The following is a 22,793-nucleotide window of genomic DNA, read 5'->3' on the forward strand; positions in this document are numbered from 1 at the left end:
TTTATATTTTTTTGAACCCCGAAATAAGCGCTGGGACTTATTGCCATGCGCTCAAAAGCCCCATTGGGCTTATTATCAGGAGATGTCTTATTTTGGGGGGAAACAGGGTAGGGATTTTCTCCTTAGTTCCAGGTTGCTTCTCTCCTTGGTTAGTTTCCATCCATTGTTGTCCTGCCTTTGGAAAATAGTTTGACCCAATGCTGAAATCCAATTTTTTTTTTACTACTGGTTCTGTGGGCGTGGCTTGGTGGGCGTGGTGTGGCTTGGAGGGTGTGGCTTCGTGGATCTGGCAGGGGAAGGATACTACAAAATCTCCATCCCCACCTCACTCCAGGGGAAGGATATTGCAAAATCCCCATTCCCTCCCCACTCCTGAGGGAAGGATACTGCAAAATCTCCATTCTCACCCCACTCCTGGGGAACGATATTGCAAAATCTCCATTCTCACCCCACTCCTGAGGGAAGGATACTGAAAAATCTCTATTCCCACCCCACTCTTGAGGGAAGGCTCCTGCAAAATCTCCATTCCCACCCCACTCCTGGGGGAAGGATACTGAAAAATCTCCATTCCCACCCCACTCTTGAGGGAAGGATACTACAAAATCTCCAGGCCCACCCCACTCCTGGGGGAAGGATATTACAAAATCCCCATTCCCTCCCCACTCCTGAGGGAAAGATACTGCAAAATCTCCATTCCCACCCCACTCCAGGGAAGGATACTGCAAAATCTCCATTCCCACCCCACTCCTGAGGGAAGGATACTGCAAAATCTCCATTCTCTCCCCACTCCTGGGGGAAGGATATTGCAAAATCTCCATTCCCACCCCACTCTGGGGCCAGCCAGAGGTGGTATTTGCCGGTTCTCCGAACTGCTCAAAATTTCCGCTACCGGTTCTCCAGAACCTGTCAGAACCTGCTGGATTTCACCCCTGGTTTGACCCCATTCTTCTTTGAACATTGTTTGAAAATAATTTGACAACTCAAAGAAGTAGTGCAAAAGGGGAAGATGTGGAGAGACCACCAGGCCCATAGAATCGCCAAGAGTCAGACATGACTGAATGGATAACGTCGTCCTCAAACCTGATAAATAGAAATAATAAAGAAAGGTCTCTGAAGTGAAAAAGGGAGTTTCAATCTATTTATTGTAGGCGAATGGTTAAACTCGGTGATTCTCAACTTTGGCATCTTGAAGATAGGTGGACTTCAGCTCCCAGAATTCCCCAGCCATCATAACATAGGGAATTCTGGGAGTTGCAGTCCACCTATCTTCAAGTTGCCAAAGTTGAGAAACACTGAAGAATCGAGAAGCTTAAAATCAATTTAAGCCATATATCGATCTGTTTGAGCCTGGGAAAGGATAGAAAGCGAGAATCCAAGATTAACACCAGTTATTCTGTATATATATATATATATATTTTTCCCATTTTGGGTGGGGACAGGATGACCTGAGGAAGATCGTCACGACCCTCGCGGTGAAGAACGAAGAGATCCAAAATTTCATCTATTTGCTCAAGCAGATGCTTCAAAATGTGGAGGTAATGGGGGTTGGGGAAGACGGGAGATATAATCTTAAAATGGTTTATCCAGGTGTTCTGGATGCAACAGGGCTCACCTGGTGTTTTATTGAATGATGAGCATAGCTGAAAGCACCATCGCTGGCAAAATCAATGTTCTTGATTGATTGATTGATTGATTGATTGATTAGATTTTTATCAAGTCTTTATTATTTGATAAGTAACTCAAGGTGGGAAACATATGGAATAATCCTCCTTCCTCCTCCTATTTTCCCCTCAGCAACAACTCTGTGAGGTGGGTTGGGCTGAGAGAGAAGGAATGCCCTAAATTCCTTACCCAGCTTTCACACCAAAGGCGGGACTAGAACTCACCGTCTCCTAGTGATTGGCCCAAGTGATTGGCCCAAAGTCACCTAGCTGGATTGCATGCATAAGGAAGGACTAGAACTCCCCATCTCCTGGTGATTGGCCTAAATTCATCCAGCCATCTTTCATGTCTAAAGCAGGACTAGAATTCATCGTCTCCTAGTGATTGGCCCAAAGTCACCCAGCTGGACTTGCACGCCTAAGGAAAGACTAGAACTCCCCATCTCCTGGTGACTGGCCTAAATTCATCCAGCCATCTTTCATGTCTAAAGCAGGACTAGAATTCATCGTCTCCTAGTGATTGGCCCAAAGTCACCCAGCTGGACTTGCACGCCTAAGAAAGGACTAGAACTCATCATCTCCTGGTGATTGGCCTAAATTCATCCAGTCAGCTTTCATCCCTAAGGCGGGACTAGAACTCTTCTCCGTCTTCTGGTTGGTGATTGGCTCAAAGTCACCCACCCGGATTTGCTACTTAAGACGGGATTGAACTCACTGCCTCCTGGTTATTTTTATTTTTGTTTACGGAAAGTCGTCCTAAAAAAAACTATATCTGAATTTCTTTTAGAGGGTCACAGTACTGCCCATTTTGAGTTCTCCAAGATTCGGGGAATTATTCAACATGGAAATTTAGCAAAGAGGTGGGATTTGGGTATTTGAGAGACACCAGGAGTGGTGGGATTCAGCCGGTTTGGGCTGGTCCAGGCCGGTTCGGGCGAACCAATTGTTAAATTGCTGGCTGGCTGTGCTCCTCCCTGCCCCTTCCAGGAATCCCCACACTCCCCGTTTTTGCTCCCAGGGGGGTGCAGGAGGCCGAGTGACGCCTGTCACACACCCTGGCCACGCCCACCATGGCCGTGCCCACCCGAGCCAGTCATTAGGGCAGAGAACCGGTTGTTAAAATTATTTGAATCCCACCACTGGACACCAGGTTGAGTTTCTCCTAAACCCCCCACAAACACACACTGTTCGACACCCCGAATCACAAAGGAGGGAGCCTGCCATTCTCCCATCCCATCAGGGCAAAACTACCTCCACCTTCCTCTTCTGTCTTCTCCCAACCAGAGCAATTCGAATCGGGTTCAAGAAGACCTAGAAGCCGAGTTCCAGTCTCTCTACATCCTGCTGGATGAGCTCAAGGAAGGGATGTTGATGAAAATCAAACAAGATCGAGCCAGCCGGACTTACGAGCTGCAGGTAAAGGCCGCTCCGCGAAAGAGAGGCTGTGCGTTATGGGTTTTAGGATCCACGGCTGAGAAGACGATAAAAGAGATCCACGTTGGTTGGGGGAATTCTGGGAGTTGAAGTCCACCCTTCTTAAAGTTGCCAAGGTTGAAAAACGCTGTTTGATAGGTTTGGGCCTCCAAGGGCGGCTACTTAAGGTAGACTGCGCTTGAACAGGGAGGCTCAACTTAGGGCTTTCCCGAAAGTTTGAGCATTCTAGAATGGGAGTCTCCAACCTTGGCCACTTTAAGACTTGTGGACTTCAACTCCCAGAATTCCTCAGCCAGGAATTCAGCAAAGCTGGCTGAGGAATTCTGGGAGTTGAAGTCCACAAGTCTTAAAGTTGCCAAGGTTGGAGACTCCCATTCTAGGATCTTTGGTGCTGCTGCCCCCTAGGGGTCACCTATGTATTTACAACCAAGAGGCAGCACTAGTGTTATCGCTAGTGGCCTGCTTCATTATTAATTATTATTAATTAAACATCATCTTCTCTGTTTCCCTTTCAAACTGTACCCGAGCTTTGCAGTCCCTCTCCATCTCGCGCCAGCGAGTTTCTCAAGACAAAAATGCAGCAGAATGTTGACTTGGACCCGGGTCTCTCAGCCAATCCCTCCCTTTGACCCCGTCCCTGAATCAAAATCCAGATTTTTTTTTTCTTTAAAAATAAATAAATAACATTAATGGGAATTCAGAGCCAGAAAACGAAAAGGGAGCAAGCCAAACTTCTCTTCGCTCACTCTTTCAATTTGTTCTTATTTTTACTAACATCCTCTCTTGTGTGCGTATGTGGGGGGAAATAATAATAATAATAATAATAATAATAATAATAATAATAATAATAATAATAATAATAATTATTATTATTATTATTATTATTATTATTATTATTATTATTATTATTATTATTATTATTATTATTATTATTATTATTTTATTTCTATACCGCCCTTCTCCCAAAGGACTCAGGGCGGTGTACAGCCTATTTAAAAACAGAATCAACATCAATTTAAAATAATTTAAAAATATTAAATAAATTTGGCTTAATTTAAAACCCCAAAAATTTAAAACATCCAATTTAAAATTATGTTGCTAACCCAGCCTGGCGGAACAACAAAACAACAAAATGCTTTTTCTGTTCGTCTTTCGCACCCAGAACCAGCTGGCAGCGTGCACAAAAGCTTTGGAAAGCTCAGAGGAGCTGTTAGAAACCGCCAACCACACCCTCCAAGGAGCTGAGAATCATGACTTCTACCAGGTAAAAATAATTCTTAGCTCTGTGTGTGTGAGCGCACGTGTGTTTTTGCATGTGCACACGTGTGTACACGCACACGTAATTACAGAACAAACGGTGCAAGGGGTTCAAAGCCGTTGGTTAAATAAATACGTGCTAAGAGATTCCACGATGCCTTAATGGTGCATCCTTCTAAACTGGTATGCTGAGGGACAGCTACAACTCCCATGATCCCTCACAAATCGGAGGCTGTGGATGATGGGTACTCTCCTCCAACCCCCTTTTGGAGAACATGGACCCAAACGCCATGATGACCTCAGATTTGGATGGATCCCAGCCTATCACGTGGGTTGGACGACATTTGGAGAGGGGCTCATTTATTTATTTATTTATTTATTTTGATCGACCCTTGCCTACCTCGCAGGGTTCTTAGGAGGATAAAAAACGCCCCCAATTTGGATGGATCCCAAACTATAACTTTCATTGGCCGATATTTGGGGGGGGGGCTTGTGCAGGTAGCCCTTGACTTACGACCACAATAGAGAGAAAAGTTTCTGTCAGTAAGTGAGACCGTTGTTAAGTGAGTTTTGCCCCATTTGATGACCTACCTTACCGCCGTTGTTAAGTGAGTCACTGCGGTTGTTAAGTTAGCGACATAGTGGTTAAGTGAATCTGGCTTCTCCTGTGACGTTGCTTGTCAGCCGGTCATAAAAGATGATCAGGACACTGCAACGGTCATAAATGTGAGTCAGTTGCCAAAGTGTCCAAATTCTGATCACATAACCATCACAGTTTATGTGATGGTTTCACAGTTTCACAGTTACGACTGCAACGGTCGTAACTGTGAAAAACGCTTGGAGGTCACTTTTTTCCCCGCAGCGTTGTAACTTTGGACGGTCACTAAATGAACGGTTGTAAGTCGAGGACTACCTGTGTTGTATTTTTAATTCGCCCTTGCCTGCCTCATAGGGTTTTGGGGGAGGATAAAAAAAGGCCTGAATTCGGATGGATCTTGGACAATAGTTGGGTGTTTTATTACATTTTTAATTCACCGCTGGCCTACCTCTCAGGGTTCTTGGGAGGATTAAAAAGCATAGGGGAAGCCAGAGGGTGGTGAGAATGATATTCTGCATGCATGCAGTGGACGGCAGCTTAGCATGCTTCCTGGGGAGCTTCCTGTCTAAAATCAACATAAGCGATGCTTCTTTAATTCGTCTTTGTGATACCTTCCTTGCTTTTCTTCTTCCTTTTCTCTTTCTTCTTCTCCTTCCCTTCTTTCTCCATCTTCCTTGCGCTGCTTCGAAGGCTGCTAAACAGATCAAGGACAGGTAGGCACACCTGGCCGCTAAAAGTCAGCTTTTGGCATTGTTATTTCCTCTGGGGTGGGGAAAGGGGGGGGGGCTATGATGTCTTTAAAATAGGTTTAAAATGTCTGGACTTCAATTCCCAGAATTCCCCAGCCAGCAGAGAATGGGGAATTCTGGGAGTTCAGACATCTTAGAATCATTAAGTTGAGAAACGCTGATTTGTAGTCGAAATTGAAGCTGGCCCTTAAGAGAGATTCCTTTGCCCTCCTCCAAGTAGGCAAGGGGAAGTGCACTCTGCCCATGCCCCAGCGTCCCCTTGACTTCCCATTGTCTCGGCCAGCCAGCCCATCTTCCTACATGTCCTTGGCGGGAGGCGGTCGCTTGGTGAGGCAAGTCACTCTTCGCATGCTCAGAAAAAGCTCCTTGGCTTTTGCCCTGGAGGCAGACCCTGCAGAAGGTTTACCCTCAGAACTCTGCACATGCTTTGTAGACACTTTGGCCGATAAGGTTTTGCCAGGTTGGATCCGGGGCGCTGGGTTCTTTGCATGTCGCCTTCTCTGATCCCTCTCGCTAGGCTGCGGAAGACGTGTTGGCAGGGGTGCGATGGGTGGGGGGGGTTGATGGCGCACCTTTCTAACTCGCCTCTCCTTCCCCTCCGTAGCGTGACGATGGCCCCGGCCTTCCGCCTCTCGCTCAAGGCTAAAGTAACTGACAACATGAGCCACTTGATGGTGGATTTTGCCCAGGAGCGCCAAATGCTACAGACTCTCAAATTCCTGCCAGGTGAATTGGAAAATGTGATTTTACTTCTGCAAGCTAGGGTAATTTTTTTTTTTCCAGCCGAAGACTACCAAGTCCATGGTTCACAGCCAGGGTGCATTCACCAAGCGTATTTTTACTAGATTTTTTTTAAAAATCCCACCTTTCTTACTTTATCAGTAACCCACAGGGGTGAATATATATAATATTCCTTCCCCCTCCTGTTTTTCCCCTAACGACAATCCTGTGAGGTGGGCTGAGCTGAGAGAGAAAGACTGGCCCAATCACCGGGCTGGTTTTCATGCCTAAGGCGGGACTAGAACTCACCGTCTCCTGGTGATTGGTTCAAAGTCACCCAGCCAGCCCTCATACCAAAGGCAGAACTAGAAATCATCATCTCCTGGTGATTGGCCCAAAGTCACCAGCCAACTTTCATGCCTAAATTGGAACTAGAACTCACAGTCCCCTGGTGATTGATCTAAAGTCACCCAGCCGGTTTTCATGCCTAAATTGGAACTAGAACTCACAATTTCCTGGTGATTGATCCAAAGTCACCCAGCCGGCTTTCATGTCTAAGGTGGAACTAGAACTCCCAGTCTCCTGGTGATTGGCCCAAAATCACCCAGCTGGTTTTCACACCTAAGGTGGGATTAGAACTCACCGTCTCCTGGTGACTGGTTCAATGTCACCCATCAGCTTTCATGCCTAAATTGGAACTAGAATTCACAGTCCCCTGGTGATTGGCTCAAAGTTACCAAGCCAGTTTTCATGCCTAAATTGGAACTAGAACTCACCATCTCCTGGTTTACTAGCCTAGTGCCTTAACCACTACACCAAATTGGTTTGCAGGTAGTCCTCAACTTACAGCCATAATTGGAACCAAAAAATTTGTTGTTAAGCAGCACAGTCATTAAGTGAAGCATCATGTAACTGCATCTGATTGGCAATGATATTGGAGTTGTCATTAGAAGGGAGAACAGGCCATAGTTGATGTGCAGGAATCATAGTTCCTTACCCAGGAAAGTAAAAACATTAGCTGAGGTAAAAAGCTAAAAACTCAGTTATTAAAGTAATTTATTAGAAAACAGACAACTCATTTATTCTGTAATATATACTTAAAGTTAGTCTTGGTAAGGATTTCAAGCAGTATTTTTTTAAAACTTGGCAACTTTAAGATGGTTGAATTTCAACTCCCCTAATCAGCATCTGTGGACTTCAGCTCCCAGAATTCCCCAGCTAGCATGCTGGCTGGAAAGGGAATTCTGGGAATTGAAGCCCACACATCTTAAAGTAGTCAAATTTGAAAAACTGTGCTTTAAAAGGTATCCAGGTATTAATCAACCTTTTCAAAAACTGGGGGAAATAAAAATGGAATTAATTAAAATTGGATTGAATTCCCCCAAAAACCTGAAATACAATTTTCCCATTATGGTCTTTAACAATTTTTAAACTAATTAGCACATGTTTATTAAAGCCATGGGGAGAGTTAGTAATTTTCAAAAATCCTCATTCCCTCTACCTTGAGTGACTGATGTAGAACTTGAAGAGGCAATTGAATCTCCTAGGGAAAAGGGACTAGTCCCTGATGAGGCCGAAACGAGAATCCTGATTGCGAATCTTTTCTTTTATCTCCCCGATTTGAAACGTAGTTCCCAGCGCTCCTGAGATAGATGTGGCTGAATCGTTGGTGGCCGACAACTGCGTAACACTTGTTTGGAAAATGCCGGAAGAAGATAGCAAGATCGACCATTACGTGATGGAATATCGCAAGACCAACTTTGAAGGGCCTCCACGGGTCAAGGAAGACCATCCCTGGATGGTTATTGAAGGGATCAGACAAACCGAGTATACGCTGTCCGGTAAGGCCAAGCAGGTTGGGACACAAGAGCTGGGTTCAAATTTTCCTACCTGTGGGTGGGGGGAGGTCAAACACCCTCCCTCTTAGGCAGGTAGGTGACTATCTTGCCCGCTATCCCGACAGAGAGATTTGGAATTCGCACCTTGTCTGAGGATGCTAAAAAGGTCTGGAACAAACCATGATGATGTCATGCTCATTACGATCAGTGGAGGGATTCAGCCGGTTCGGGACGATTTGAGCGAACCGGTTTTTAAATTGTTGGCTGGCCCCTCCCCTCCCTGTCCCTTCCGGGAGTCCCCACGTGCCCTGTTTTGGCTCCCAGATAATTGCAGGGAGGCCTACTAGGCCCAAAATGGGGCACGGGGGGGGGCGCAGCACCCCCCCTCCCCCGTGGCCCGATTTTGCTCTCAGGAGGCTGCAGGGAGGCCTACTAGGTCCAAAACGGGGTGCGGGGCAGTGGTGGGTTCCTCCCGGTTTGGTCCGGTTCAGCCGAGCCGGTAGCGGTGACGATATGACGTCACCGAACCGGTTCTCCCCCCCTCCGCTCTCCCACCCCCCCACGTTATTCTTACCTTTTATTTGGTCCCACCCCCAATCTATTGCTGCCTCCTGAGTCCCAGCTGATGACTAGAGGGAAAAAAACTGTTTAAATTCTTGCCGCGGGACTTCAAAGGGCCGCCCTACAGCTGATCAGTGTTAAAAGCAAACAAATGAGTCGGGTCGTAAGTACGAGGACTGGTCGTAAGTGCGAGGACCTTCCAGAAATGACTCTGACCAGCTAGCCATGCCCACCTAGTCACATGACCTCCAAGCCACACCCCAAAAATAAGCCACGCCCACAGAACCGGTAGTAAAAAAATTTAGAACCCACCCCTGGTGCGGGGGGAATGTGGTGCGCCCCCCCCCCCGAAACCCATTTTTGCTCCCAGGGGGGTTCAGGAGGCCGAGTGCTGCCTGTCACACCCCCTGGCCACGCCCACCATGGCCACGCCCACCCAGCCAGTCATTAGGGCAGAGAACCGGTTAAATTATTTGAATCCTGATTCCGATGACATTTTGCACAAACCACCATGACATCAATCAATCAGAATAGAGCTGGAAGGGAGCTGCTCAAGCAGGAGATCCTATATGGTGGTTGAAATACCCTATTTTCCCAAAAATAAGACATCCCCTGATAATAAGCCCAATTGGGCTTTTGAGCAGATGCGCTAAAATAAGCCCCACCCCTGAAAATATTTAAATTTATGCGCATCCGGTCCCCGCCATTTCCACTGATTAGGGTTAGGGAGACAGAACTGGAAATCAGGTAAGATGGCAAGAGGAGCCCCGTCTTGCTCCATGCGCCCCAAAATAATAAGACCTCGTGACAATAAGGCCAAGCGCTTATTTTGGGGTTCAAAAAAATATAAGACAGGGTCTTACTTTCGGGGGAAACACGGTAGATAAATATTAGGTTCCCTTCACTTCCTCTTTGCTGCTCCATCTCTACAGGGTTGAAATTTGACATGAAGTACATGAATTTTCGAGTCAAAGCCTGCAACAAAGCGGTGGCAGGAGAGTTTTCGGAGCCGGTCACTTTGGAAACAAGAGGTGGGCAACCCCAAGAGATGGTTTATGCATAGGTGGGGGGGGTGGCAGTGTGGATTTCCAGCCCAGATTAAAGATTAGCCAGGATTGGAAAGTTCCAATTCTGGTGTTTGTGGTTTCCTAGTTTGGATTTATGGGGAATATAGGTTTGTGATCCCAATAATGTTAAACTCAGGAGCATCTGGAGCAAAGGTCAAAAAAGTCAAAATGGCGACTGCATCTGGGTGATCAAAGCCTGGGTTGAACTTGAACAACGCCAAGAGGAAAGGAGAATGAGGGTTGAGCTAGATAGTCTTAAAGGTCTTTCCCGTTAACTTGCTTCGTTGATCAGTGAAGTTGTGCATTGCAGGAAATTGTCCCTCCCAGTAAGTAGAGCAGACTAGGAAATCCGCAGAAAAGGCTAAAACTATTTTATAAATATTGACTATACAGCTAGTCCTCAGTATATGCCCTGTGGTTCAGGTTGTTCGGTGACCTCTGCGGTCATTAAAGCAGAAACAATATGGGGATCTTGGATCAAGATTGGGAAGGAAGGAAGGGAGGGAGGAATGGGAAAAGAGGGAGAAATTAGGAGTAGGAGGGAAGAAGAGGGAGGGAGGGAGGGAGGAAGGAAGGAAGGGAGGGAGGGAGAGAGGGAGGGAGGGAGGAAGGGAGGAAGGAAGGAAATGAGAGGAGAAATTAAGAGCTGGAGGGGAGAGGAAGGAAAGAGGAAGGAAGGAAAGGAAGGAAATAAGGAAATAAGAGGAGAAATTAAGAGCTGGAGGGGAGAGGAGGAAAAGAGGAAGGGAGCAGGGAAGGAAAGGAAAGAGGAAGGAAGGAAGGGATGGGGAGAGAGGGAAGGAAGGTAAGAAGGAAATGAGAGGAGAAATTAAGAATGGGACGGAAATGAAGGAAAGGAAAGAGGAAGGAAGGAAAGAAGGAAAGGATGGGGAGAGAGGGAAGGAAGGAAGAAAAGAAGGAAATGAGAGGAGAAATTAAGAATGGGAGGGAAATGAAGGAAAGGAAAGAGGAAGGAAGGCAAGAAGGAAGGAAGGAAGGAAAGGATGGGGAGAGAGGGAAGGAAGGAAGGAAAGAAGGAAATGAGAGGAGAAATTAAGAGCTGGAGGGGAGAGGAGGGAAAGAGGAAGGGAACAGGGAAGGAAAGAAAAGAGGAAGGAAGGGATGGGGAGAGAGGGAAGGAAGGAAAGAAGGAAATGAGAGGAGAAATTAAGAGTGGGAGGGAAATGAAGGAAAGAAAAGAGGAAGGAAGGAGGGAAGGAAAGGGAAGGAAAGGAGAGAGGAGGGAAAGATGAAGGGAACGAAAGGAAAGAAAAGAGGAGGGAGGGAGGAAGGGACTTTAGATGTGAACATGGAAGCATCTTCCTTCTTTCTTCTCTTCCCAGCCTTCATGTACCGCCTGGATGGCAGCACCAGCCACCTGAACCTCAAGGTGGAAGACTTGAGTGTGGAATGGGACGCCATGGGTGGGAAGGTACAAGACATGAAAGCGCGAGAAAAGGACGGGAAGGGCCGAACCGCCTCCCCGGTTAATTCTCCAGCCAGGTAAGATCTTTGCTGGGTTTTGCTGGTTTATTTCTTCATTTAGTCAGCTTCAAATTTGATCACGTGACCATGGGGATGCTGCAAGGTCATAAGTATGAAAAACGGTCCTAAGTCACTTTTTGCAGTGCCGTTGTAACTTTGAATGATCACTAAACGAACGGTTGTAAGTCGAGGACTACCTGTGTAGCTTAACTCTGGCAAGAGTCTGTCTCTATGGTGGGAGCAGATAAAGAATTGAACTTCGGCTGGATTGCTTTATGTCATTCTCAAGCTAGGCTGATAAATACTGCCATTAAATGAATGCAGGTAGTCCTCCACTTACGACAGTTCATTTAGTGACCGTTCAAAGTCACAATGGCACCGAAAAAAGTGACTTAGGACATTTTTTACAATTACAATGCGGTGAAGCATCCCCATGGTCACGTGATTTACATCCAGATGCTTGTCAACTGACTCGTATTTATGACGGTTGCTGTGTCCCCGGGTCACGGGATCCCCTTTTGTGAACTTCTAACAAGCAAAGTCAGCGGGGAAGCCAGATTCATTTAACAACCGCCTGACTAATTTAACAACTGCAGTGATTCTCTGAACAAATGCAGGAAGAAAAGTCGTAAAATGGGGCAAAACTCATTCCACAAGTGTCTCACTTAGCAACAGAAAATTTGGGCTCGATCGTGGTCGTAAGTCGAGGACTACCTGCATACATTTATAATATGTCCTCCTCTGGGTTTTCTCATCCACAGGTGTGTCCAGTCTCCGAAAAGGATGCCGACAGGCCGCGGAGGGAGAGACCGATTCACCGCCGAATCCTACACGGTGTTAGGTAAGGATCTCGTCAGTATCCTGGGTCATCTTGGGGGTGTTAGAAGAAAAATCTGGTCCAGGGAGGAAGACACAGGAAATAAAATGGAGGCAAGTTGCAGGTAAGGAGGTCTCTGTTTAGTGAGAAGCTGGAAACTTCAGTGACAGCAGCATGTTTCTGGGGTGGCTGACAAAATGAGGGTTGAGATACGTGAGCTTTTATAAACTCTTTGGGGCTTTGCAATGGAGATGCCTGTTGTGAAATGTACTTTAACCTGTGTTTCAGTGTGCCCTTTTAGTCAGGGGTGAAATCCATCAGGTTTTTCCTTTTGTTTTTTTTTTTTTTGCTTTTTAATTTATATGCCGCCCTTCTCCGGAGACTCAGGGCGGTTTACAATGCGTTAAGCAATAGCCTTCATACTTTTGTATATTTATACAAAGTCAGCTTATTGCCCCCACAATCTGGGTCCTCATTTCACCTACCTTAGAAAGGATGGAAGGCTGAATCAACCTTGAGCCTGGTGAGATTTGAACTTGCAATAATTGCAAGCAGCAGATGTTAATAACAGTGCTTCAGTCCACTGTACTAACAGGCTCTTCTGACAGGTTCTGGAGAACTGGTAGCGAACATTTTGAGTAGTTCGGAGAACCAGCAAACGCCACTTCTGGCTGGCCCCAGAGTGGGGAGGGAATGGAGATTTTGCAGTATCCTTCCCCTGCCACGCCCACCAAGACACTCCCACCAAGACACACCATGCCCACCAAGACACACACACACAGAACCAGTAATAAAAAAATTTGGATTTCACCACTGCTTTTAGTATTCTGATTATTGTTGCCCGACTCCCATTGTGGCTAGGAGGTCATGCCCTGTCCTTGGAGCTGGGTGGGGAAAATGTAGATTTTAGGCTTCTTTCTTTTTTTACATTTTAATCCCATCAGCTTCAGCCTTTTGTGGGAGCTGTGGCTGAAGGTATTTTGTTTATGAATAGGGTGGCCTGGCTTTCTTAATGGGTACAAAATATCCGTCTCTAAAGACTTCAGGATTCTGCTAGAGCTGTTTTCCAGGAAGACTGGGCCTGCTTTCTGCCTTTAAGAACATGTTCCTCCATTTCTCCTTTAGGGGAAATTTAATATTCTGCCTCTTTTAATATCCCCCAAAATATTTCATTCTCTAGGGGAGGTGGGGGATGCTTAATAAACATTCGGTAAGTCGACAAACACTGGCTGAGCATTCTGGGAGTTGAAGTCCACACATCTTAAAGTTGCCAAGGTTAAGGAACACTGAGTTAAACTCAGAAATCCAGGTTTATCATAGGTTTATTCAGGAGTGGGATTCAAAAATTTTAGCGACTGATTCTCTGCCCAGTTGCTGGGTGGGCATGGCATGGCCATGGTGGGTGTGGCCTACTTGGCCTCCTGCACCACGGCGGGGGGGGGGTGTTTCACCCTCCCCAGGCTCCAGAGGCTTTTCTTGAGCCTCCAGGAGGGCGAAAACAGCCTCCCCTGGGCTTCGAAGGCCCTCCGTAGGCCAGAATCAGGCCTGTTTCCAGACTTCCAGAACTTCCAAGAGGCCTGTTTTTCGCACTCCCAGAGCCTCCGCGCGGGCCCTGCACTTTCCTGGCATCCAAAATGGGCCGCATGGAGACTCCTGGAAGGGGAGGGGCGGGGTGGGTGGTGCCAGCCAGTCCTTTCAACTATCGGTTCGGCGAACCAGAAGTAAAATTAGCATCCGATTTGCCCGAACCGGCTGAATCCCATCTCTGGGTTTATTTTAGCCAGTTTTTCAAGCTCAGTGACTTTAAGAAACGTGGACTTCAACTCCCAGAATTCCAGTAGAGACAAGGACTGTGATGGGTAGGTGAGGGCGGAGCTTCTGTAGGAGGCGGAGCTACAGAGCTCAGAGAAGTGGGTGGGGCCAGGAACTAAATTTGCAGCTGATGGGAATTGATTGGAGATTCCTGGCTTAATAATTATTTTTAAAAGTTCAGGGAGATAATTTTAGCTCCATCCTGGCTCACAATCTCTGTTAGCTTGTTAGGATTGCATTGGTATTTTTTCTCCTCGTGCCTTGATTTTTGTTTAGGGAGGAAAAAAGTCACTTTTAAGTGACTTTTAACAGAATGCCATAGTTGGAAGGGACCTCAGAGGTCTTCTAGTCAGGCCTATAACTTTGGCTAGGAAAGTCACACATTGCAACTGTCTTGTGCTGGGTTTGTTTTATATTTTATATTATTATTTTATTTTATTATCAAACTTGTATGCCACTCATCTGGCCCAAGCCGACTCCAGCCGTTTTACGGATATTAAATAAAATATAGTATAAAACATTGAAACAATAAAGTTCCTAAATTTAAAATTAAATTAATTCAATTTTTTGTGGTTATTCCCACAATTCCCCATACTTTGAAGCACGTAGCTGGGGAATTCTGGGAGTTGAAGTCTAGACATCTTAAAAGTTGAGAAAGACTGCATTAAACACAGATTTAGGTTTATTTTAGCCAGTTTCTCAAGATCAGCGAGTTTAGGAAGCATGGACTTCAACTCCCAGAATTCCCCAGCCATGGCTTATTATTATTATTATTATTATTATTATTATTATTATTATTATTATTATTATTATTATTATTATTATTATTTATTAAATTTATATACTGCCCTATTCCTGAAGGACTCAGGGCGGTGAACAGCCAAGAGATAAAATACACATAATACAAACGTTAAAAAAACTTTTAAAAATACATTAAACACTTTGGCCCACGAACAAATTTAAAACACCCCAATTTATAAAACAAATTGAATTGAAGTCCATACATCTTAAAGTCCTTGAGCTTGAGAAACGCATTGATTTTAGCCAATGAAAACAAAGGAAACGGATTTATCAACCAATCCAAGGGCTCGATAACTCTTCCCGTTGCAGGGGACACTCTGATTGACAGCGGTGACCACTACTGGGAGGTGCGTTACGACCGGGACAGCAAGGCCTTTGCGGTGGGCGTGGCTTATCGGACTTTGGGCAAGTTTGACCAGCTGGGCAAAACTTCTTCTTCCTGGTGCCTTCATCTGAATAACTGGCTGCAGGTCAGCTTCACAGCCAAACACAACAACAAGGCTAAAATTTTGGACATCCCAGTTCCGGATATTCTAGGCGTCTATTGCAATTTTCACGAAGGTAATTTCTTATGACTAGATGGGTGGGAAATAAATTGAAATAATAATAAGGGTTACCTGTATTTAAACAGATTACAGGTATAAAGGGGAGGGGCTTGGAGAGTGAGCACGTATTTAGCATCTTGATGGTTTTGACTCCGCCCCTTTGATAGGCAATATGAGGTCATGGTGGGGAGGGGAGGGGCTTGCCTTTTCTCTAATGGGTTCCTGTGGTGGGCGTGGCCAGTCAGGACTATGGGCGTGGCTATTTGGTAGAGCTTTGGCTAGCCGAACGGAGCATCCCTGTGGAGGAGCAGTCTACCTTAGAACACTACTGCCACTTCTTTACCTCTCGGGGAGGAGGCCGGTAATCCCGAAAGTACAAACTGTTTTGTTTCAAAGTTACAACGGTGCAAAAAAAAAAAAAAGCAACTTAGGACCGTTTTTCACGCTTGCGACCATCAAAGTCGCCGATTCACCTAAAACCATGTTACTGGCTTGCCAAACTGGGCACGACTCACTCAGTAACAACCACTTTGCTTCGCGAAGGAAATTCTGGTTCCGATGCTGGTCATAAGTCGAGGACTGCCTCTAGAAATGCCAGGAAGGCGTAATAACGGGTTTTTTTGGGGGGGGGACTTCCCCAAATTTTCCCTGTCAGATTGGGATAGATAAATTTTGTGGTCCCCCTTCTACTTCTTCTTGTCCACATTCTCTCCTTTCCCTCATCCCTCAAGAGCCCCCCTTTTTTTCCCTTTTCCTTCTTTTGCAGGATTCCTCTCGTTCTACAACGCCAAAACCAAACAGTTGCTTCACACGTTTCGGGCCAAATTTACCCAACCGGTTCTCCCGGCCTTTATGGTAAGAGATTTGGAAGTGGTAGCGGAGAAGAAACTTGTGGGGTTTCTAACATGCGATGAAGATCTTTGAAATACTGTGAAAATACAAGATTCTAGTCCTTGTGGTGGGATTTTGCTGGAGGACGGGAAAAGCTGAGATCTATTGAACTACCGTACTTAAAGGAGATCAATTAATAGATTGGATCAAGGAAGTGAATTATGCTGGATGAAGTGACAGAACCACATACCCCGCCATAAATTTATTAAATTATTAAATTAATATGCTGCCTGTCTCACTTTGCAAAGCAACTCTGAGGTGGCTGATTTATATTTATTAATTTATTAAATTAATATGCCGCCCATCTCACTCTGCAAAGCAACACTAGGGTGGCTGATTTATATTTATTAATTTATTAAATTGATATGCCACCCATCTCACTCTGCAAAGAATCTCTGGATGGCTGATTTATATTTATTGATTATGTACATCTAGGCTCTAAAGGATTAGAAATCATTCCTTTTTTTCTTTCTCCATATCTAAATCTAGAGTATGCTACACTAGCACAATAAAATTCAGCTAGGTGAGAAATTAGAAGTGTAGAATTATAGAACCTTGGAAGTGGGAGGGACCCTTGAGGGCATCCAGTCCACCCTCCTCTGTTGTGCAGGGGTCCAGATTAAAATATCCCCCCGTTGGATGGTGGTCCAGCCTGTATTTAAATACATCCCATTGGGTTTCACCAGGCACGCAAACTGCTCTTATTGTTAAGAAGTTTTTCTTTCATTCAACCACAATATCTACTAAACTTAAATCTTAAATGTGTTTGGGGTCTGGAACCCATAAGGATTAGAGTCCGTCTTCCGATGTGACTTTCCTGCAGGTATTTGAAGACGATTGTTAAATCTCTGTCTTCTCTCCAGCCCTTCACGACAAATGTCTACCTAATTTAATTGAATAATTAAATGTCATTTAATGGATTAAATTGAATAATCCCATTGATTAAATTTAATTAATTTAATGAGTTTCACTTGATAATTTAATTTAGTTTGATTTAGTTGAATAATGCAATTTAATTTAATTTTAATTTGATGCAGTTTAATGTAATTTAATAATTGAATTTGGTTTAATTGGTTAAATTTAATTCATTAAATTAATACTTTATAAATGGGCCAACTCCCATTCTGAGTCTGGCCATCCCACAGTATGTGGCAATTAAAAATAGAATAATGCAGAAGAATCACCTTGTGGCAAGACAAGGAAGGAAGATGAAAGAAGAAAGGAAAAAAGGAAGATGAGAAGGAAGGAAGGAAGGAAGGAAGGAAGGAAGGAAGGAAGGAAGGAAGGAAGGAAGGAAGGAAGGAAGATGAGAAGGAAGGAAAGAAGGAAGGAAAGAAAGAAGAAAGATGAGAGAAGAAAAGAAAAGATGAGAAGGAAGGAAAGGAAAGGAAAGAAGAAAGGAAGGAAGGAAGGAAGAAAGGATGGAAGGAAGATGAGAAGGAAGGAAGATGAGAGAAGGAAGGAAGGAAGGAAGGAAGATGAGAGAAGGAAGGAAGATGAGAAGGAAGGAAAGGAAGGAAGGAAGGAAAGAAGGAAGGAAGGAAAGAAAGAAGAAAGATGAGAGACAAAAAGAAAAGAAGATGAGAAGGAAGGAAAGGAAAGAAGAAAGGAAGGAAGGAAGAAAGGATGGAAGGAAGATGAGAAGGAAGGAAGGAAGATGAGAGAAGGAAGGAAGGAAGGAAGGAAGATGAGAAGGAAGGAAGGAAGATGAGAAGGAAGGAAAGAAGGAAGGAAAGAAGGAAGGAAAGAAAGAAGAAAGATGAAAGAAGAAAAGAAAAGATGAGAAGGAAGGAAAGGAAAGGAAAGAAGAAAGGAAGGAAGGAAGAAAGGATGGAAGGAAGATGAGAAGGAAGGAAGGAAGATGAGAGAAGGAAGGAAGGAAGGAAGGAAGGAAGATGAGAGAAGGAAGGAAGATGAGAAGGAAGGAAAGGAAGGAAGGAAGGAAAGAAGGAAGGAAAGAAAGAAGAAAGATGAGAGACAAAAAGAAAAGATGAGAAGGAAGGAAAGGAAAGAAGAAAGGAAGGAAGGAAGAAAGGATGGAAGGAAGATGAGAAGGAAGGAAGGAAGATGAGAGAAGGAAGGAAGGAAGGAAGGAAGATGAGAAGGAAGGAAGGAAGATGAGAAGGAAGGAAAGAAGGAAGGAAAGAAAGAAGAAAGATGAGAGAAGAAAAGAAAAGATGAGAAGGAAGGAAAGGAAAGGAAAGGAAAGAAGAAAGGAAGGAAGGAAGAAAGGATGGAAGGAAGATGAGAAGGAAGGAAGGAAGATGAGAGAAGGAAGGAAGGAAGGAAGGAAGGAAGGAAGGAAGGAAGGAAGATGAGAGAAGGAAGGAAGATGAGAAGGAAGGAAAGGAAGGAAGGAAGGAAAGAAGGAAGGAAAGAAAGAAGAAAGATGAGAGACGAAAAGAAAAGAAGATGAGAAGGAAGGAAAGGAAAGAAGAAAGGAAGGAAGGAAGAAAGGATGGAAGGAAGATGAGAAGGAAGGAAGGAAGATGAGAGAAGGAAGGAAGGAAGGAAGGAAGGAAGGAAGGAAGGAAGGAAGGAAGGAAGGATACATCGATCCTACATAGCAGCCATCCAAAAAACAAAAAAAGCAATAATCAGTCCTATCAAAATACTACACTTTTCAATGGAGCGCTAAAAAAAATCATGGAAAACAGCAGGAATCTTTTCGGCATTGTCCAAAATCTTCCCTTTTCTCCCCTCTCTCGCAGACCGATACAAAATTCACATTTTTCCCCTTCCAAAACAAACGTGTAGCAAGAGTGGTTTAGCTCTGAAGATAAGTGCATCACTCAGGAGGAGCATCCATGACAGGGAGGTCAAAAAAGTCAAAATGGCAGACCTATGTCCTGCAAAAATTCCAGAGGGGCGGCTCTTAGTGCACTTGTGGCCACCAAGACTTTTGACCTGTATGCACATATACATACATACATATATACGTGTGTGTGTGTGTGTGTGTGTGTGTGTGTGTGTGTGTGTGTTGCTGTATTCTAGAGGTGGAGTTCTCACCTCACAATTAGGAGGCTGTGAGTTCGATCCTAGGTAGAGGCAGATATTTCTCTCTCTGGGCACAATGAGAATATATCTGCTGAACAAAACTCCGCATTGGTGACAGGAAAGGCATCCGGCCAGTAAATATTCAGCTCCATTCAGTTGCCCAGATTCCACCCCACAAGGGATTATGAGGTCGTTAAATGATGATAGATAGATAGATAGATAGATAGATAGATAGATAGATAGATAAGACAGACAAACAGACACCTTACTTTTTAGAGTTTTACAGCAGCCTCCTTGTTTTCCTTGTGATCTCTTGACTTTCTATCATTCTTTGGACCTGTTGCAAATTTTTTTCCCCCAAGCTTATTTTCGTTTTTTCTTTTCTTTTCTGGTCAGGTGTGGTGTGGCAGCTTCCACGTCTACTCCGGTTTGCAAGTTCCCAGCGCCGTCAAATGCCTTCAGAAGCGCAACAGCGCGACTAGCAGTTCCACTACCAGCCTCACTTAGTGACGCCCGTCACGTTCCTCCTTTCCAAGACGGAGAGACAGTCCATTCACGGTCACAGACCCCACTGTATTTAAAAAAAAAAAAACACACACCACCAATATATCTTCTTTTTTTTTTTTCTTCCAGGTTTTGGACCCAGGGGTCTCCAAAGTTGGGAACTTTAAGCCTCATGGACTTCAACTCCCAGAATTCCCTAGGCAGCATGGAGAGCGTGGTCCATAAGTGGCACCTGCCTCTATAGTCCTGGGATGCGAAGATCCATCTTCCAACCATGGGACCAGAGACTTCTAAGGTGCCTGGATCCATAATTCATCCTACAGGACGGAAACCATAGAGAGGGAATCTTTGGAAGTCCAGCTCCTTGGCACCAAGTCGAGGAAGCCATTTTGATGTCTTTCAAACCAAACATGGCCGGCTGAGGAATTCTGGGAGTTGAAGTCCACAAGTCTTAAAATGGCCCCAGTTTGGAGACCCCCCCCCCCCCCGCTTTAAGCAGTCATCGTGGAGACTTAAAAGATGTTATCTGGAAGATATTAGATGATTTAGATGGGATTGCAAAAAAAAATGGTGCCCTTGATGGATTTTAATCCCGGGGTTCCCCCTCGGTTATCCGGTGCCGTCAGTGGGGTGACGAGATGGCGCCTCTCGTGTAGCACGAAAATTTGTTGAAAAAAAAAAAAAGGACATTAGAAGCACTGTGCATTTTCTGGTTTTCTGACCTCTCACACCCCAAAATTTCCCTCAAAATTACCAAGACAAGCCACTACCGTTGCAGAGAGCAAAATTCTGCAAAAATAAGTCTGCAAAACTCTTTAATCTGGCCTGAATGAATTACTCACCCAATCCAAAATCTCTCTCTTTTTTTTTTTTTTTTGGCTGGATTTTGGAAAAGGGGAATGTTGCTTCAAATGATAAACAATGGATTTGTCTGAATTTTGGCTGTCGGCTTGCGAAAGCTAGGTTATTTCTTCCGAACGGTCTCGAGAGGAGAAAACAGTTTTTTCCGTCGCTATTATTCGAGTTATGATTTTATCCGGAAGAATAAACTAAAATGCTAGTCCTCAAGAAGAAACCTAAGATTCTAATCCTCAAAAAAAAAAATAGTTTCTAGTCCTCAAGAATTAAAAAAAACTAAAGATTCTAGTCGCGAATAAACTAAGATTCTAGTCCTCACGTTTCTGAATAAAAGGCTGCTTAGAAAGGAAATCAGAAGCTGTCGTATAATCAGTTTGCAGATATTTGAGACTCTCCATTGTTTTGCACCAGGCAACCGATAAGACTTCACTTTACCACTGTTCCATTTAGCAACCGTTAGTGGGGGAATTCTGGGAGTTGGAGTCCACACGTCTTAAAGTGACCGAGGTTGGGAAACCCCGCTTTTGGTGATAACATCCTTGGTAACTCCATCAAAAGGGCTTGTAATTTTGTTCCGTGAAGTTTTTCCGACTTTTAACAGTGGGATTTAGAAGCCTGCCATTCCTTGATGTCGCCCATCCAATGACTAACCTGACCAAATGTTGCTTAGCTTCCAAGCTCTGATAGCGTTGTTCAGTACTGTAAGTAAGCAAATAACTTTATTGTTAATCTTAATTATAACATACATACACAATAACAAAACCATAAAGCAGTGAAATACTAAGAGACAGTAATAAAAATATTACATGCAGAAAAAGTCACAACTACAGATAATCCTTAACTTACAGTTGCTTGTTTAGTGACTGAAAGGGCACTGAAAGAAGGGATTTACGACCATTTTTCACACTTAACAACCGCTGCAGCCTCCCCATGGTCAGGTGATCAAAATTGAGATTCTTGGCAACCGGTTCATACATTTAGTCCTCAACTTACGACCACAATTGAGCCCAAACTTTCTGTTGCTAAGTGAGACACTTAAGTGAATTTTAGCCCATTTTATGGCATTTTTTGCCACAGTTGCAGTTGTTAAATTAGTGACACAGTTGTTAAGTGAATCTGGCATCCCCCATTGACTTTGCTTGTCAGAAGGTCACAAAAGGGGATCACGTGACCCGAGGGGACACTGCGACTGTCATAAATGGGGGGTCAGTTGCCAAAAGTATTTGAATTTTGATCACTTGACCATGGGGATACTGCAACGGTCGTAAGTGGGAAAAATGGTCATGTCACTTTTTTCAGTGCTGTTGTAACTTCAAACGGTCACTAAATGAACAGTCGTAAGTTGAGGATTACCTGTGATTACCTTTATGATGGTCTCAGTATCACGTGATTCCCTTTTGCGACCTTCTGGCAAGCAAAATCAAAGCTTAACAACCGTGTACCACGAACAACGGCAGGGATTCGCTTAACAAACTGTGGCAAGAAAGGTCGTAAAATGAGGCAAAACCCACTTCGCCAAATTCGGCCACTTGGCCACTGCCTCACATTTATGACAGTCGCAGTGTTCCCCCTCAGGGTCACATGATCCCCTTTTGCGAACTTCTGACAAGCAAAGTCAATGAGGAAGCCAGAGTCACTTAATGACCATGTGAAATTGTTGTAAAATGAGGCAAAGCTCACTTAACAACTGTCTCCCTTAGCAACAGACATTTTGGGGCTTAATTGTCGTCGTAAGTCCAGGACTACCGGTAGGCCCACCTCAAACCTTGGATATCCCAAAAGTATGTTGCTCTTCCTCGAGCGTCTTTTTCTCCTCCATGAGGGAGAGAAACTTACCTTTTATTTTAGAAGGAGAGCTGCGATGTTGATTCGATCAGCTCTTTTCTGGGGAATCTGCGCAAACTCGTTTAAAGGTGGAATTGCCAAAGCAACATGTTAGCCAAATGAAAGAAATAATTCAGAAATGCAACGAAGGTGATAGATTTGGCCAGATCAAGGGAGGTTAATCCGCATGGCAAAATGAGATTTGTTGGTATTTTTCTTCGTTTTAATGTCTCATCCTTCAACCAGCTTCTGGCCTTCGTAATAAAATTCAGATTTCTCCATAAGCAGCAAACGCCTGCCGGCCTGTGAATAAGTAGAGATCTAACAGGAAAAAAACCACCTCACCATACTCATACCTGTGTTTCTGGGGAACT

The 22,793-nt window shown here is 44.4% G+C and overlaps 1 protein-coding gene across 1 annotated transcript in view; it reads left to right on the forward strand.

The window, feature by feature from the left end:
- Window positions 1–19,740, forward strand: part of FSD1 (fibronectin type III and SPRY domain containing 1) — a 34,639-nt gene extending 14,899 nt beyond the window's left edge. The window contains exons 2-13 of the mRNA XM_070936696.1: window positions 1,440–1,535; window positions 2,946–3,077; window positions 4,258–4,359; window positions 5,641–5,663; window positions 6,304–6,425; window positions 8,051–8,260; window positions 9,751–9,849; window positions 11,229–11,388; window positions 12,132–12,211; window positions 15,110–15,361; window positions 16,112–16,200; window positions 19,630–19,740. Coding sequence (XP_070792797.1) covers window positions 1,440–1,535; window positions 2,946–3,077; window positions 4,258–4,359; window positions 5,641–5,663; window positions 6,304–6,425; window positions 8,051–8,260; window positions 9,751–9,849; window positions 11,229–11,388; window positions 12,132–12,211; window positions 15,110–15,361; window positions 16,112–16,200; window positions 19,630–19,740 — 1,476 coding nt within the window. The remainder of the gene's footprint in view (window positions 1–1,439; window positions 1,536–2,945; window positions 3,078–4,257; window positions 4,360–5,640; window positions 5,664–6,303; window positions 6,426–8,050; window positions 8,261–9,750; window positions 9,850–11,228; window positions 11,389–12,131; window positions 12,212–15,109; window positions 15,362–16,111; window positions 16,201–19,629) is intronic.
- The last annotated feature ends 3,053 nt before the right edge of the window (window positions 19,741–22,793 follow it).

This window comes from Pituophis catenifer, unplaced genomic scaffold (genome assembly GCF_029215685.1).
Source record: "Pituophis catenifer annectens isolate HBS135680 unplaced genomic scaffold, rPitCat1.0.hap2 SCAF_1, whole genome shotgun sequence".
NCBI lineage: Eukaryota > Metazoa > Chordata > Lepidosauria > Squamata > Colubridae > Pituophis > Pituophis catenifer.